Source organism: Carex rostrata, chromosome 18, assembly GCF_964058835.1.
Source record: "Carex rostrata chromosome 18, lpCarRost1.2, whole genome shotgun sequence".
NCBI classification, from domain to species: domain Eukaryota; kingdom Viridiplantae; phylum Streptophyta; class Magnoliopsida; order Poales; family Cyperaceae; genus Carex; species Carex rostrata.
This window is the reverse complement of record NC_135935.1, coordinates 4,750,959-4,766,741: the sequence shown is the minus strand read 5'-3', so window position 1 is coordinate 4,766,741 and position 15,783 is coordinate 4,750,959. Positions and strand designations below refer to the sequence as shown.

At 32.0% G+C, this 15,783-nt stretch overlaps 1 protein-coding gene across 2 annotated transcripts; it reads left to right on the top strand.

The window, feature by feature from the left end:
• Positions 1 to 5,075: 5,075 nt before the first annotated feature.
• LOC144569603 (glycerophosphodiester phosphodiesterase GDPD6-like) lies at positions 5,076 to 8,796 on the top strand. Of its 2 annotated transcripts, XM_078320045.1 has the most exons (8): positions 5,076 to 5,277; positions 5,730 to 5,920; positions 6,051 to 6,234; positions 6,317 to 6,391; positions 6,479 to 6,588; positions 6,935 to 7,153; positions 7,631 to 7,786; positions 8,481 to 8,796. In XM_078320045.1, exons 1-8 carry the CDS (start codon positions 5,262 to 5,264, stop codon positions 8,715 to 8,717), a joined length of 1,188 nt encoding a protein of 395 aa, XP_078176171.1. In that variant the 5' UTR covers positions 5,076 to 5,261; the 3' UTR covers positions 8,718 to 8,796. The 2 variants fall into 2 exon arrangements, with proteins under 2 accessions (XP_078176171.1, XP_078176170.1); XM_078320044.1 differs by having other exon boundaries at positions 5,094 to 5,277; positions 6,317 to 6,588.
• The last annotated feature ends 6,987 nt before the right edge of the window (positions 8,797 to 15,783 follow it).

The following is a 15,783-nucleotide window of genomic DNA, read 5'->3' as shown; positions in this document are numbered from 1 at the left end:
GTCACAACGCACTTTCTCCACTATAGGTTTAATTGTTGGTCCTTAGTCCTGAGAGGCTGAGACACAGGCCGTGAGATTTGGACCTATACTGCGGTGTTGGTCTTGTGTCGAATAAACCGAGCTTTCGTCTGTACTATGTAGAGAGATTTCGTGAAAATTGTACGTCTTTTTTTTTTGTGTAGCGGGTGAAATCATTAAATAAATTTCTTGGCGCAATAACCTGCTGTGCAGTGCAGTGTAATTATTTCATTTGATGGAGGGTTGGGGACAGAACGGAAAATAATAATAATAATAATAATAATAATAATAATAATAAAGGGTGTCAGTGCTTTGTTCATTTAAATTCGACAACAAAATCAAGTATAATTTTTTGTTAAGAGATATTTTCTTTTATTAAAATTAAAAGTAAGTACTTAACTATTTAATATTCACAAAAAAATTACTTCTTTTAGAATTCAAAACTGCGGTCTCTCTTTTGCTCATAGACCAACACTGGTTCTATGTTAAGAGATATTTGATCCGAACTGATCTTAATCATTCAATTTGCAAAGACGGTATAACCGTAGAAGTATCTTGAAGCTCTCCAATAAAAAACCATGTAAATGGAGAGGTATTTGCGAGAACTAGAATTTGTGTTGCAATTCGTAACTGAGATGAGCATTTAGTTTGGAGAAAATGTTTCTGTCCACTGAGTTTTGTCCACTATTTGTCCACAACTTTATCCAACTTCTGTTCTAACTGTCGGTCTCCACCTCATCTTGCTATTTAAACACCCGGTCCCTCAAATTAGAATTCTCAAAACTAATCGCCTCATCTTCTCTTCTCTTTGAATCAGATCGGTCTCTTCTCTTTGAATCCGTTCAGTCTCAAACAAATCAAAGTTCCGATCTCTCTTTCTCTCTTCTTTCTCTCTTTCTGATCTCTCATTCGGATCTCTCCTTCTCTCTTTCTCATCTCTTTTTTAGCACAAAACAAAACTGGATTACTGACTCGAATCGGCCGTAATTATTGATAGAGATCTGGAAGATGAATACTGGATTACAAGATGTTCATCTCTATTAACAATTAACAATTACGGTCGCATATTCGCGTCAGAATGAGAGATCCGTTAATTTTGTGTCAACAATGAGAGATCCTTTAATTACGTCAGAATGAGAGATGTACATAAAAGATGAATATTTTCGACGCGAAGATGAATACTGGATCTTTATCAACAATTAACAATTACGGCCGTAATTGTTGATAGAGATTTCTTTCTTTCAGATTTCTACAAGATGAATACTGGATTACAATAGATGATCGGATCAGATCAGATTGGAAGAATAATCTGGATTGGCCGCGATGGCAACGAAATCGTAATTGTTGTTTTTTTGTATTTACCTTCTCTGATTCATTTTTCCTTTGCAATGTCGATTTTAATTGAGATTACTGACTCGATCTCATTTTTTATACATGATCGCAATGGAACCTTCAATTGTGTTTTGTTGAAGAGCACGGAAAAATTCAAATCTAGTAAGTTATTTCTGTTGAATTTGTTGTTTTCGTTGTATGGAGTAACAGATCTAGCATTTCAAATGAAATATGGAGGAAAGAGATGATAGAGAGGCGATATGGAGTATTGATCTGTTAATTTTACTGTATTGCCCCGTTAATTTTACAGTATTCATCTTGTCATTTTACAGTATTTATCTTGTGAAAATCTGAAGAAAATAGATGATAGAGAGGCGATATGGAGTATTAATCTGTTAATTTTACAGTATTGCCTTGTTAATTTTACAGTATTCATCTTGTCATTTTACAGTATTCATCTTGTAGAAATTTGAATGAAAGAGATGATAGAGAGGCGATATGGAGTATTGATATGTTAATTTTATAGTATTGCCCCGTTAATTTTACAATATTCATCTTGTGGAAATCTGGAGGAAAGAGATGATAGAAAGGCGATATGGAGTATTGATTTGTTAATTTTACAGTATTTATCTTATAATTTTACAGTATTCATCTTGTAATTTTACAGTATTCATCTTGTGAAAATCTGAAGGAAAGAGATGATAGAGAGGCTTCTTACTCATCCGAATGAACACAAGAGGTTTTTAATGTAAAAGTTATTTGTCTATAGTTTTTTTGTTGCTATTATGCTATTCTGAATGTTGCGGTGAATATTTTTATCTTGTGTTGAATAAATGTTGTTTGTGGTGAACAGATTTTTTATGTGATGATGGATGTATGTATAGATTTAGCAATTTTAGAGTATACATGATATTATTTTATGGTTTATATTTTGCAATTTTACAGTATACATGATTTTTTGTAGGTTGTAGTTTAAACTGAAATGTAGCATTTGTTACATTTTATCTTACAGTATAGATGGTATTATTTTATGGTTTAGTTTTAGAAATTTTACAGTATACAAGATTCAATTGAAAATTTACAGTATTATGTGAAAATTTTACAGTATACAAAATTCAATTGAAAATTTACCGTATTATTTGAAAATTTTATAGTATACAAGATTCAATTTTACAGTATATATTTTACAGTATGCAAGATTCAATTGAAAATTCTACTGTATACAAGATTTAATTTTTACAGTATACAAGATTCAATTGAAAATTCTACTGTATACAAGATTCAATTTTACAGTTCTGCTGATTCAATTTTACAGTATACAAGATTCAATTGTAAATTTTACTGTGTAGAAGATTCAATTTTACAGTATACAAGATCCAATTGAAAATTTTACTGTATACAAGATTCAATTTTACAGTATACAAGATTCAATACAGTGCGGACGCTAATAATTAACTCTGACTGCCAATAATCGCTAATAACTGCTAATAACTAACTCTAACTGCCAGTAACTTCCTATAATTGTAATTTCCGAAAGTACAGTTTGAAAGTACATTTATTTTGTCCTGTTGTGCAAGTTGCAATCTTTTTCTAACTATCATGGGACCACTTCAAATAGTTGCTGGATGTTTTGTGATTAACTGATATATTTTATGTGATATATTATATAATTATACAGCATGTAGAAGTAATTTTACAGTATTTGCGCAAGTCAAAGCTGTGGACAAATGGTGGACAAAAGGCTGTGGACAATTAGACGCTTCCAACTCTATGTCTCTATGTTATAAGCTATCTATGCTTGATATATTAAGGCTTGATAGGTGAGGCCTGAAATAAACGGAATTATTATAATAAGAAAAATCAAGATGTGCAGAGCTCATATTATATATCCAACCTATCGCGTAGGTGTTAATCGAAAGAAACGACATAAATCGAATAATAAAGAGCTATTGGTGTACTTCAGTGCCACTAGAGTGGGAAAAATAGCACAGCGGAGTCGGTCCCGTTACGAAACAGCATGACACGTGTAACTGTTCCGTGCTGTGATCATTCGTGTGCTGTAATCAGCTTTTGAAAATTTGACATGGCGCATCATGCAAAAGATCCGGTCACGGTATGACACGTAATCACATGAGTCACATGTAATTATGATTGTTAGGTCGTAATCAAATGGTGAATCATGAATAAACTAACTTAAATTATGAAAAAATTAGTTAAACGTGAGAAACGTAACCAGTTACGTTTGGACACGGCACGCGAATAGTCACGGCGTGACTCGCGTGCTGTGACCACCCCTTAACATTTTGGTCATAACACGGCACGTGTCACTGTTCACTTGATAACAGCACAGCACGAGACTAAAAACAAAGCACGACACGACACGTTTTTTCCACTCTAAGTGCCACTCCCACCATGCTCTCCTATTTTGCTTGGAACATTATCTGTTGCCTGTTAGTATAGGCTAGGCTTACAGCCGGACGCTTCAGTCTGATCCATTTTAACGGGCCGGATAAAAAGGAGCTGTTGGTGTTCCGGCCCAATAAGGCCTACCATGAGTCCATGACGAGCCAATTTACGTAAATATCCCCAATATGATACAAGACTTTATTAAATTCCTTATGCGGGTATGCTTCATTCGAGGAAGAGGATTAAACATGACCGAAAGAGGATCTCCGCAGAATATCCTTCCATTTCTTGTTATTAAGAATGTTTTCAATAACGAGCTTATCCCTAATAATACTGACTACCTAACTTAGACCTGAATTCTGCAGTAACTTAAATTTTAGTTTATTCAGAATAAATTTGAACTGTCTAATTCATATTGGCACAAATATTAAAGAGGCTCCGCGTATTTTTAGATGCGGATCGAATTAGTTATAATTCTGGTGTTCAAAGTAGGTCCGATGTCCATCGAACCTATTTTGATTCGATGAATGTAGTGACCATCCGATTGCATTAAGATCCGCGTGCTCCGTATTAAATCCATGCTTGTCTGTATCAATTTCTGTGCGCACAGATCTTAATACTAATCGTACGGTGTTTGAACTAATTAAACCTAAAAATAGGTCCAATGCTACTCCTATCTCATAATTCTGATAAGTCTAGATCCTAAATCCAAAATTGATTTAATAAACATCCGCATATGATACGCTGACTTTAATAAATAAATTCCTCATGCTTCATCCGTGGAACTTTAAAAAAGGTTGTCCCAGAAAAACATGATTAAAAAAGGACCCCTAGATAATGACGACGCGGGAATGTTGAACTAAACATCATAATCAGTAGTTCAGTACAGCAATCAACGTGGCGGGTCGTTTGCTATTCCAATCAACCCGTTCTAATCATAGTGACAAGATACCCGAATTATATCCGAATAATTCTTTTTTGAGGTGATGCCAAACCGGAACGCCGAATTATTCGGTTGACTAAAATTTGACCGAATTAAATCTGAATAATTAGCGAATTTTACAAACTTTTTCCGAATTTTATGAATAATTCACGATTTTTTTCCGAAATTATCCTTGAACAATTATTTTTTTGTTTTTGTATTTTTGCTCTCTCACGGAACTGAAATTTCTGATATGAATAATTCCTAATTATTTCTGAATTATACCCGAATTATTTTCAAATCACGAATTTTTGATCTCACCCAACCGAACCCGAATAATTCATTTGTCACTGTGATTCTAATAAGCAATAAGAAGTGAGAACAAATCACAGAAACGCTAACATTTCACATTCGCTCCGACGACTTCGGTTGTCAATGTAAACAGGTTCCCGCGGAATATTCTTATTCTGTCTAAAAATAATGAAAGGAAACCTTTTTTGGTATCTACAAATAAGAAGGCTAAAGGCCGAAAGCCTAAGAAGAGAAAGGAGTACGAAAGAGAGAAAGGGCCAAGAGATCAGCAATGGCTTCTTCTGGATGTGAGAATTTTTCCAAATTTCTTCTCTTTCCATTTAATTTTTTCTTTTTGGGGGGTTTTGCTTAGTCTGCGTGGTGTGCTTAACAGCGTAGTTAAATTTAAGTGTTTCGATTTTGGTGATGTTTTGTTGAGAATTACAAATGAGATAATTTAAATAATTGTCTGCCAGCTAATAGGCCCCAAATTAATGTAAAAAAAATCCCTGCATGTTTGGTTTCTGCTTGTATAGTTTTTAGAAACAAATTAAACCCCATTTCAGCTGCGTAATTAGCTAGGTTTTACCTTTAATACGGATAGAAGGTCTATTCCTCTTTCAGAACAAGCAATAATGTAAAAATTGTATTTTAGAGGGACATCTAGAGAAATATGCCTTAAGATTGATAAGTCAATGTTAGACTGTTAGTTGTTCCTAACCTGAACAGGCCTTATTTATAAGCATTCAATTCTTTGCAGGGTATATAATCTCCATTATTTTGTCCTTCCAATTATTATTGGTGGGAGTAAGAGGGGCTAGGTCGTATTACCCACTTCCACGTAAATTAAATGAAAATAAAAAACAGCCCCTGCAAACTTCTCGACCTTATAATATAGCTCATCGGGGTTCAAATGGTGAAATTCCTGAAGAAACAAAGGCTGCTTACCTGGTACTGTGCTTCATACTTTTTCTCATTAAGATCCTTCAGTTATCAGATTTTCAATTCCACTTGTTGTTTCCTATGATAGGGAATTGGTTAATGTGGTTTTGTTTTCCTTTAAATTTTTTTTTCTATATAGAGGGCTATTGAAGAGGGAACCGACTTTATAGAAACAGATATATTATCAAGCAAGGATGGTGTACTTGTATGTTTTCATGATGTAACTCTAGATGATACAACGGATGTTGCAAATTACACAAAATTTGCAAACCGTAAAAGAACTTACGAAGTTCAAGGTGAAAATATGACTGGATATTTTGTAGGTAATACATGTACAATTCTTAAAAATAATTTAAGATTCTTTTTTTCAGTGTGTATATATAGCTCATTGATTAATTAATACAGTTGACTTCACATTGGAAGAACTTAAATCATTAAGAGTAAAGCAACGGTATCCTTTCAGAGAACAACAGTACAATTGTAAGTCACATTCGCTACTCTTTAATAATCTAAGAGCTACACAAAAGGAACAAATTATGCAAATATCTGATACCGCTGCCATTGCAGGGAAGTTTTCGATTATCACATTTGAAGAGTTCATCTCTATAGGATTAGATGCCAACAGAACTGTTGGTATATATCCTGAGATAAAGAACCCAGTTTTTATTAACCAGCATGTAAGTTGCTTCTAATTGACCTTTTAGTAATATTACTATTTGTTTAACCAATTGTGCTATTTCAGAAAATTATGTGACGAGCTTTTATTATATGAAACTCCCATGTTCTTTCTAAGTACATTATGGTTCTTCTCTCAAACTTGCTATGAGTTCTGTACCATGTTCTGGACCAGTATGGATTTGGTACCAGGATATACCGGCCTATTCCTTCAGAACACCGTGTTTTTCAATAAATTATTGGTTTTGTTGGGAGATTTCGGGATGAAAACCATTTTTAGAAAACCACGTTGAGTTGTACCAGTTACTGGTACAAAACCTTCTCACTGCAAATTTATACTATCACCAGGTCAAGTGGGCTGATGGAAAGCGATTTGAGGACAAATTTGTGGAAACTCTAAAGAAATATGGATATAAAGGTTCATACATGTCACAAGATTGGCTGGAGAAACCTCTATTTATACAATCATTTGCGCCAACCTCTCTCATCTACATATCTAACCTGACAGACTCACCAAAAGTTTTCTTAATTGATGACGTCACCATACCAACCCAAGACACCAATCAGGTTTTTCCCTATTTTCCTTGGAAAAAATTATGCCTTATTTTTAGTTTGATCCTTTATAGAGATACAATTTGTTTTTCTTAATTTTCCTACAGGCACCTTATTACTGTTTCTTTACTATAACTAAATTTTTTGTCCTTGTCATTTTTCTCCCATTCATCACCATATTAATTTATAGCTGTTAACAATTGGCTTAGAGTGACCACAATTAAAGAAAACTCACCAAAGCTTTGACAATACAATAAACATATAAACTATATTTGGATTAAGAGAGGTACTGCATTGAATTGCTGCAAGGTATATATTGAACAAGAAGAGTATGCGTCTTTTGTAGTCAGGAAGATGTATACTGTACTGGGAATACCTTGTGATGCTCTGGTGCTTGCCTTCTTTAGCAGCTAAAATTATTTTCTCCGTGCTTCTATTGTTCTGTAATTGTTTGAGATTGACTTGTTATCTTATTTGATGTGTATTGTGTAGTCATACTGGGAAATTACTTCAGACAGCTATCTACAGTTCATTAAAAATTATGTGGTTGGAATTGGACCATGGAAGGATACTATTGTACCAGTCGTGAACAATTATTTAAAACCGCCGAGTGACTTGGTTGCAAGAGCACATGCTCACAAACTTCAGGTATTGCTTATTGCAATGGGATCCCTTGAACTGAATTATTTCACTACCCTAACAATATTTCTCAAATTAATTGAAAACCATAAAATGGCTATCGATGTATTGTTGGATATATTAATAGAGGATTAAACTTGACAATATTACTCAAATTAATTGAATACAAAATGGTCATAAATATATTGTTGGATATATCGATGTATGTTTCAAACTTTCATGCAATTTGAATCTTTGACAATGCATCAGTGGTCATTTAATTCGACTGTCAAAAAGTTTCAATAGTTCAATAAATGATGAAACATGGTCATTTGTCTATAGGCTTAAAATTTCTTAACTGCCCTTGATTTCATTTCATATTAGCTCAATCTATTTATAGCCTAATTTAAAGAGTTATCAGAATTTACTCATATTACATTTGGGCAGAGTTATCAGAATTTAATAATTTAAAGAGAGGACCTTTGCCATCGCACTAAATTATTGTACCATAGTAATCGCACATAATGAAAAGATTATGGTTGCGGTGTGTTAGTGTCACACACGTAGAAATTCCAGGTGGTATTCATATTTATTTTTTACATTCTGTGTTATTTTACTTATTTGCAAATATATTAGACTGTCAGGTCTTTCATGCAGAAAACGGGGATTTTCAATAAGAATAGACAGATTGTATAATCTGACAGTACATATTTGTTATGTTCAGGTGCACCCGTATACATATAGAAACGAGAATCAGTTCTTACATTTTGACTTCCATCAAGACCCATATTTAGAGTATATTTACTGGGTACGAAATATTGGGGTGGATGGCTTGTTCACTGATTTTACGGGCAGCTTGCACCGGTACCAGGAATGGGCCTCTCCACTGAAGAACGCAAAGAGCGCAAATGCTCTATTACATGAGATTTCTGCCATGATCACCGCGTATGAGGGGCCGTGATTTTTTTTTTTTTTTTTGAAATTTAAATTTGGCAATTTTAAGGATAAGAATTTGTACTTGTATTGTTTATTTGAATAAAGATGTTCATAAGACCAAGTAAATAGGACAAAATTCTTGTGAAGTGGAAGTGCTAAGAACACTCTTCCGTATGGAGTAAAAAGAGTAGTAGAATCGGGTTTGGATTACTTTTGGATTTGATTACATACAGAGTTGTTTATGTCAGGTTCAATATATTTTTGGATTTTTATTGATTATGATTCGGATTGTTTGGTTCGGATTTTATGAAATTTTAGACTTCTATGGATACAAAATTAATCTATTTTTTTTCTATTAATAAGAATAAAATAAAAATATGGATTTTTTTTTTTTGTTGAAAGGCATTGCTTGATTCAAAGATTTAAAGATAGCTATTATACATGTTTTCTTTGTTTAAATTAAGAACCATAAAAACCTATATATTGAATTACTTGTAAAATTATTTAATTTGTTATGTCAGAAAATAACATATATGTGAAGTCCGAGAATGTGAATTGGTCAATTCGCGTCCGATTAGCAAGTATGTGGGTCTTCCGATTTATTTTTCTGAGAATATAGACAAAGCAATAATTTTTTTCGAGTTGCGTAACTGGCCGATTATGTTGTATTGAACCCTTCCTTGAGATGAAACATCTTCTTCTTTCCAAAATAGACGTTAATTGTCTAAAGGAATACACAGCCGAGAGGCACTGAATTAAATTGGACTGGAAACTGAATCAATTGTACCAGAATAGTTACCACTCAAAAAGAAGGAAGAAGAAGGAGAAGGAGAAGAAGAAGAAGAAGAAGAAGAAGAAGAAGGAGGAGGAAGATGGAACGATCATAAAAATGCGTACGTTATTTACATACATACATACATATATATATATATATATATATATATATATATATATATAGTTATAGTAGATACTTCGGAGATGGAACAAATTCACAAACTCTCAGTCGAACTCGGGGAGTAAAAATAGATGGACGAGATGACAAGTGACGGAACCCTTGGAAGTAAACATCCACTCTAATGGAGCGAGACAAGTTGGACTGGACAGACGAGGGGGATGAAGTAGGTGGAGCGGAGTAGCAGGCCAGAGTTCACTAGGAGACAATAAAAATATCAAATTGGTATTAAAAAATCTCACATCATATAAACTACAACATCCAAATTATCATATTATAAGAGCACAAAAAAACTCTTATACAAAAAGACACATTTTCATAAAAAAGAAAAAAATTAAACCAAATAACAAATAGTATTCTTAAATGACATATGAAATGACATCTACACGTAAATAACATTTATTGAATGATATATTTCATCAAAAAATATATATATTTTTTTTATCTTTTTGATATATTTTCATACAAAAATCTCATACAAAATAATATATTAAATAACAAATAACATCCCTTAAATGATACAAGAAATAAAAAGAAATGAAGACATGACCAATTAATCTTAAAATAACTTAAATGTCATATAAAAATGGAAAAAAATCAGAACCAATAAAAAAGATGATATAATTTGTATGTGGCGACTGGCGAGTACGTGAATAAATAAATTTAGACTTTTATACATATAAAAACATAAAAAAAAATGAATAGAATCAAAAGAAGACAATCTATTTAATTGGAGAGCTGATATTCAATTTAAAAATTATCTTTTAATCACAGTTGTTAACGGATCATAACATCTACGTACTTGATATAAGAATAGAGATATATATAAGCAAGGTTGTACCACCAGATCGACAACTCGTTTTCAGATTCAAATTTAGTTTAATTTAATTGTTTAAAAATCAGGCTCTGTATAGTGCCAAAAAAAATATTGCACTCATGCAAGATCATAGATGCAAATCCAAATAGAAGTTCCTGTAGACACTGTATAGTTGAATGGCATGACACTAACCTCTTCATAAAACAATAACAAAAAACAACAAAAACAATTTTTTTGTTATCGCTGAATCTGATACATCCATTTTAAGCGGATTGCCTATTAAAACATATATATTTATTTACCAACCTCTTCATAAAACAAAAACAAATTTTTTGTTATCGTTGAATCTGGTACATCCATTTTAAGCGGATTGCCTATTAAAACATATATATTTATTTACCAACCTCTTCATAAAACAAAAACAACAAAACAACAAAAACAAATTTTTTTGTTATCGTTGAATCTAGTACATCCATTTTAAGCGGATTGCCTATTAAAACATATATATTTATTGAGGAGGGTTAAAATGCCTCCATTATGTCTCCATTTTTAAAAACTTTAATAACTCAAAATTTAAATCTTAAAATTCAAAATAAAACCGTTGAATATGAACTACATCATTTTATTTATGCACGTGTAAAAAATTATGACATTTTAGCTTTGTTTTATGTCATCTTGAGATTGTAAAAATGTATACTAATGTAGATAATTTCTAGACGTTGATTTTTTAACTTATTGATTTACATAAAAGCAAACTTAAAATGTGATAAATGTTTATGGGTACATAGAGAAAATAACATAGATCACATCTAATTGTTTTATTTTGACGTTTAAGTTTTAAACTTTGAATTATTTAAGTTTTTAAAAATGGAGATATGATGGAGGCACAAAAAATGAATGCATTTAAACCCTCATATTTATTATATCCGAGCAAATTCCCAAAATCAAATTAGCAAACTTCCTTCAGCTTGTAACAATTCTTTATGTAATTATATGTAATTAAGCTCATTGTAATGTTTTCAAATTTAATATCAATTAGAATAAATCAAGGTTCTAATAGTGGTTATCATCATTGCAAAAAGTAAAAAAAGAACGCTATAGCTCCACTATTATGTCGCTATAGCTAATTATAGCATTGAAAACGACTGATAGCGTTATAGTTTTTAAGGTATGAAAATATTATAGCATCGTTAAAGTTAGCTATTTAGAACAATGAAATAAATAGAAGATAAAATTAATAGAGAGTAGTTAATGGGCAATGCATGATTTAAAAAAAATATATAGAATGATAAGTAGGAAAAATGAACTATAATATCTATGTAATTCCTGTAATCATGACCGACATTTTTATTTTTATCTATTTTTTAATATATTTTATTAAAAATAACTAAGATTTTGAAAAAAAAAAATTAAAAATACCCAAGTTGCAGAATTTTTCCGCAACTTGAGATTAAAATTTTTTTTTGCACTATAAAAATCCCGTTGCAATATATCTCTTTGAATTTTGAAAAAAAAAATAATTATCGTGTTAAGGACATATATTGAACAATCATAGATAATTCTTGTGGTTTGGGATTTTTTTTTTTGCACTATAAAAACCCCGTTGCACTAAATCTCTTTGAATTTTGAAAAAAAAAATTATCGTGTAAAGGACATATATTGAACAATCATAGATAATTTTCATGATCTTTGAATAATAAATGAAACCGTAATCTATTAAAAAAATAAGCAAATGCACACAATAAATAGTAAATGCATTTTAAAATAATTATATGGGTAATTCTTGAATAATCTCTTAGGCTTTTGGAAAAACTAATACCAATCGTTGTATATCTACCATTGATAAAAAAAACTTAAACTGGATTTTTGAGGCACTAAACGACGTTTTTTTGCAATTCTGATTACTTCGGATGCCCGAGAATTTCCCCCTGGGCAAAATCAGAATCCGTCTCGTCCCCCCCCCCCCCTCTGAATTGTGGTCATACGCGCAAATCCGACTTTCCTAGCCAAAGTTATGGCTTGTTAAAGTTAAAAAAAAACGATGCTTCCGTGCAAAAATACCAATAACACACCGATGCTTTATGCCCGACTTAACGACGACAGAAGTGCCCATCAATGTTTCATTGCCAAAACATCAATGACGCACACATGCTCTCTAAACGGCCATAACTTTATTATTGCAAAAACACCGATAATGCACCGATGCTTTATGCACAGCTTAACGACGGCAGAAGTGCATCGATGTTTCATTGCTAAAACATTGATGACGCACCCATGCTCTCTAAACGGTCATAACTTTATTATTACCAAAACATCGATGACGTCAAAATATCAATAACGTACCCATACATATTCCATAACCGGTATTAGTTTTTTCAAAAGCCTAAGAGATTATTCAAAAATTACCCATATAATTATTTTAAAATACATTTACGTGCATTTGCTTATTTTTTTAATGGATTATGGTTTCATTTATTATTCAAAGATCATTAAAATTATCTATGCTATGATTGTTCAACATATGTCATTTACACGATAATTATTAAAAAAAATTCAAAATTCAAAGAGATATAGCGCAAAGGAATTTTTTTTTTTTTTTGAAATCTTGTCAGTGGCTGACAAGCGTTTAATTAATATGTATTAAATTACGTACAACCTGAGCCAGTCTCAGCTACATCACAACTACCTACCAAACTGCATTGCGTTACTTCCAGATAGACCAAGTCACACAAATGAACATCGGCAGCTAATGATTGTGAGGTATCTCTCCCTGTAATTTATAAATATTCCAAGAACTTTCCCAAATTTGCTGTATTGTCATAGCAGGTTTCATTATTGCTATGCCAATTTTTTGCGAAACCTCAAACCAGACCTGTACCGCATATGGGCAGAGGTACAACAGATGCAAACTCGATTCAATAGGACAATTCCTACATAGAACACAGCTTAATTGGACTTGCATATATACCTCTTTTTCTCAGATTATCTCTTGTTAACAGCTTAATTATCATGAAGGGCTAGGTATGTGAAGATTTTGACAGTGGCAGTAGGCACCTTGCATCGCCATATTCTGTTGAAATGTCATCTAATCCTACCCCCTCACTTTTTTTTTTTGAGAAAACAATAGGGGTCCAGCCCCTATTTATATTAACCTTAGTTGGTTACAGGTGTGTAGGTTTCTAAATCAGAAACCTTGTGTTGTGCAGATGGAGGGGTAGAATAGAATTAAAGAAGAAGATCCTGAGGGGTTCTAAGTGGGGGATAAAGAAAATAACCTTGTAAATAGATTTGGCCAAGTATATCCCTGTTCTGTCCCATTTTCAATTAATTTCATTTCTTCTATTATTGAAAATAACCATGTCCCCTTGTTGAGATTCTTCCGGGTTGATGTCAGATATACATGGCCATGCATCTTTGAGTGAGATTCTCGGTTTGCAACGGGATTTTTATAGTGCAAAAATAAAAAATAAATAAAAAAAAGAATCCTGAGTCGCAAGAAAATCCCACAACTTGGATATTTTTAATATTTTTTTCAAAATCTTGGTTATTTTTAATAAAATATATTAAAAAATGAATAAAAAAAAATGTCGGTAATCATGATGAGGTATGATATTTGAGTCTTGAACTTTCTTTTTCTCTACTTTTGCTACTCTCTATCATCTTCTCTCTCTACTCTCTTCTCTCTACTATCTCTTCTATCAAATTATCCATTAAGTTGGTAAAAGTTCCACAAATTATCAAAATTTCCAAAGTCTCATCTAATGACCATGTCCTTCAAGTTAAGGACATGACACTGAAGTGTCATTCGAATTGCTTAAAATTGTTGATCCTTACTTTGATCTTATTTTGTTTAATTTAGTAATTTATAGTTTGATAAGAGAGAAAAAACAAGAAGAAGAAAAGACCAAGAAGAAAGAAGAAAATAGTAGATGAAGGATCTAAATTCCCTTTTTTTTTTGTAATTACTTAATCTATTATTTTTGCTACATATAAAGTAAATTCATATAATTTTTTATATGTTGATATCAGATCTTTTGTCTATCTAATTACTTTCAAATTAAGTAAAATAGTTATACTAACTAATAGTTGATCTATCATATATTAATTACAAATTCTAAATCAAAAATAAATATTCCTACATAAATATTAATTTCAACTGAAATTTTCAAGCCTTGGTTTGCAGTGCGCAATGCGAAGCCATGATACACTCCATACTGTACCAACTTATTTTGTTTGAAAATTATGTATTAAAGCTTTCTTGTCTTACCTCAAACCTCTCACCTTTGAATATCTACAAGAAAATTTTAATTAGATTTCATATCTATAATTTCTCATACAGAAAATATTAACTTAACTAATATACAATACAAAAATAATTGAATTAATTACTTATGTTAGTATCATGAACAAGAAAAATTAATTCTAGTAAAAAACTAGAATTTGTATATCCATATTATTTCTATAAATAAATTAATAAATATACGAGCTATGTTTTAGAATATAGTATGCTTCAGCAACTGAAATATGTTTGCCAATATATTTTAGTTCAAAATTCTCTACTGATTTATCTGAAAATAGATTTCATAAACTCATAGTCTCATACCATACATGCATTTCATAAAACCAAATATTATATTATTTCAGACGAAATTGTATTATAATCCAACCAGAATGATTCTCTCGGAATGAGTGTGTGCCAACGCGGATGAGCCATAAAAATACACGCCACCCCCAATTTTTAAAGAGTTAGGCTGGGGTGCTATGGATAGCATAGTGGCCTCTATGCTACGGCTCAATATTTGAGTTTTCAAAATCCAAACGGTCGATCCGAACCGTTCATCTTATTCTCCATATTAATATCTGCTTGGAGACCAAATTTTACATTTTTCTGAATTTTTTTACTATTTATTAAGTATTTTACAAAATTGTTGATCCAACGGTGGCTGCACAAAACAGTAAAACCGTTGGATTAGCGATTTTCAAAGTGGCTTAATAAATAGTAAAAAAATTCAGAAAATTATAAAATTTGGTCTCCAAGCAGATATTAATATGGAGAATAAGATGAACGGTTCGGATCGACCGTTTGAATTTTGAAAACTCAAATATTGAGCCGTAGCATAGAGGCCACTATGCTATCCATAGCACCCAGCCTAACTCATTTTTAAATGCCCATAGTAAACGCGGCCATTTTTATTAATATCCAAAAAAAAAAAAAAAATTAATTGTCTCCGTGTTTGGTTTTTTTTCAAAACTGCTCCGACCACTGGGCCCACGGGTGGCCCAAAACACCAAGCAGACGCCCCCTAAAGAGGCGGGCCACAC

Coding starts and splice junctions, on each gene's coding strand:
- LOC144569603 (XM_078320044.1), top strand. Junction 7,154..7,630: donor CAACCCAAGACACCAATCAG/GTTTTTCCCTAT, acceptor TGTATTGTGTAG/TCATACTGGGAAATTACTTC. Junction 7,787..8,480: donor CACATGCTCACAAACTTCAG/GTATTGCTTATT, acceptor TGTTATGTTCAG/GTGCACCCGTATACATATAG.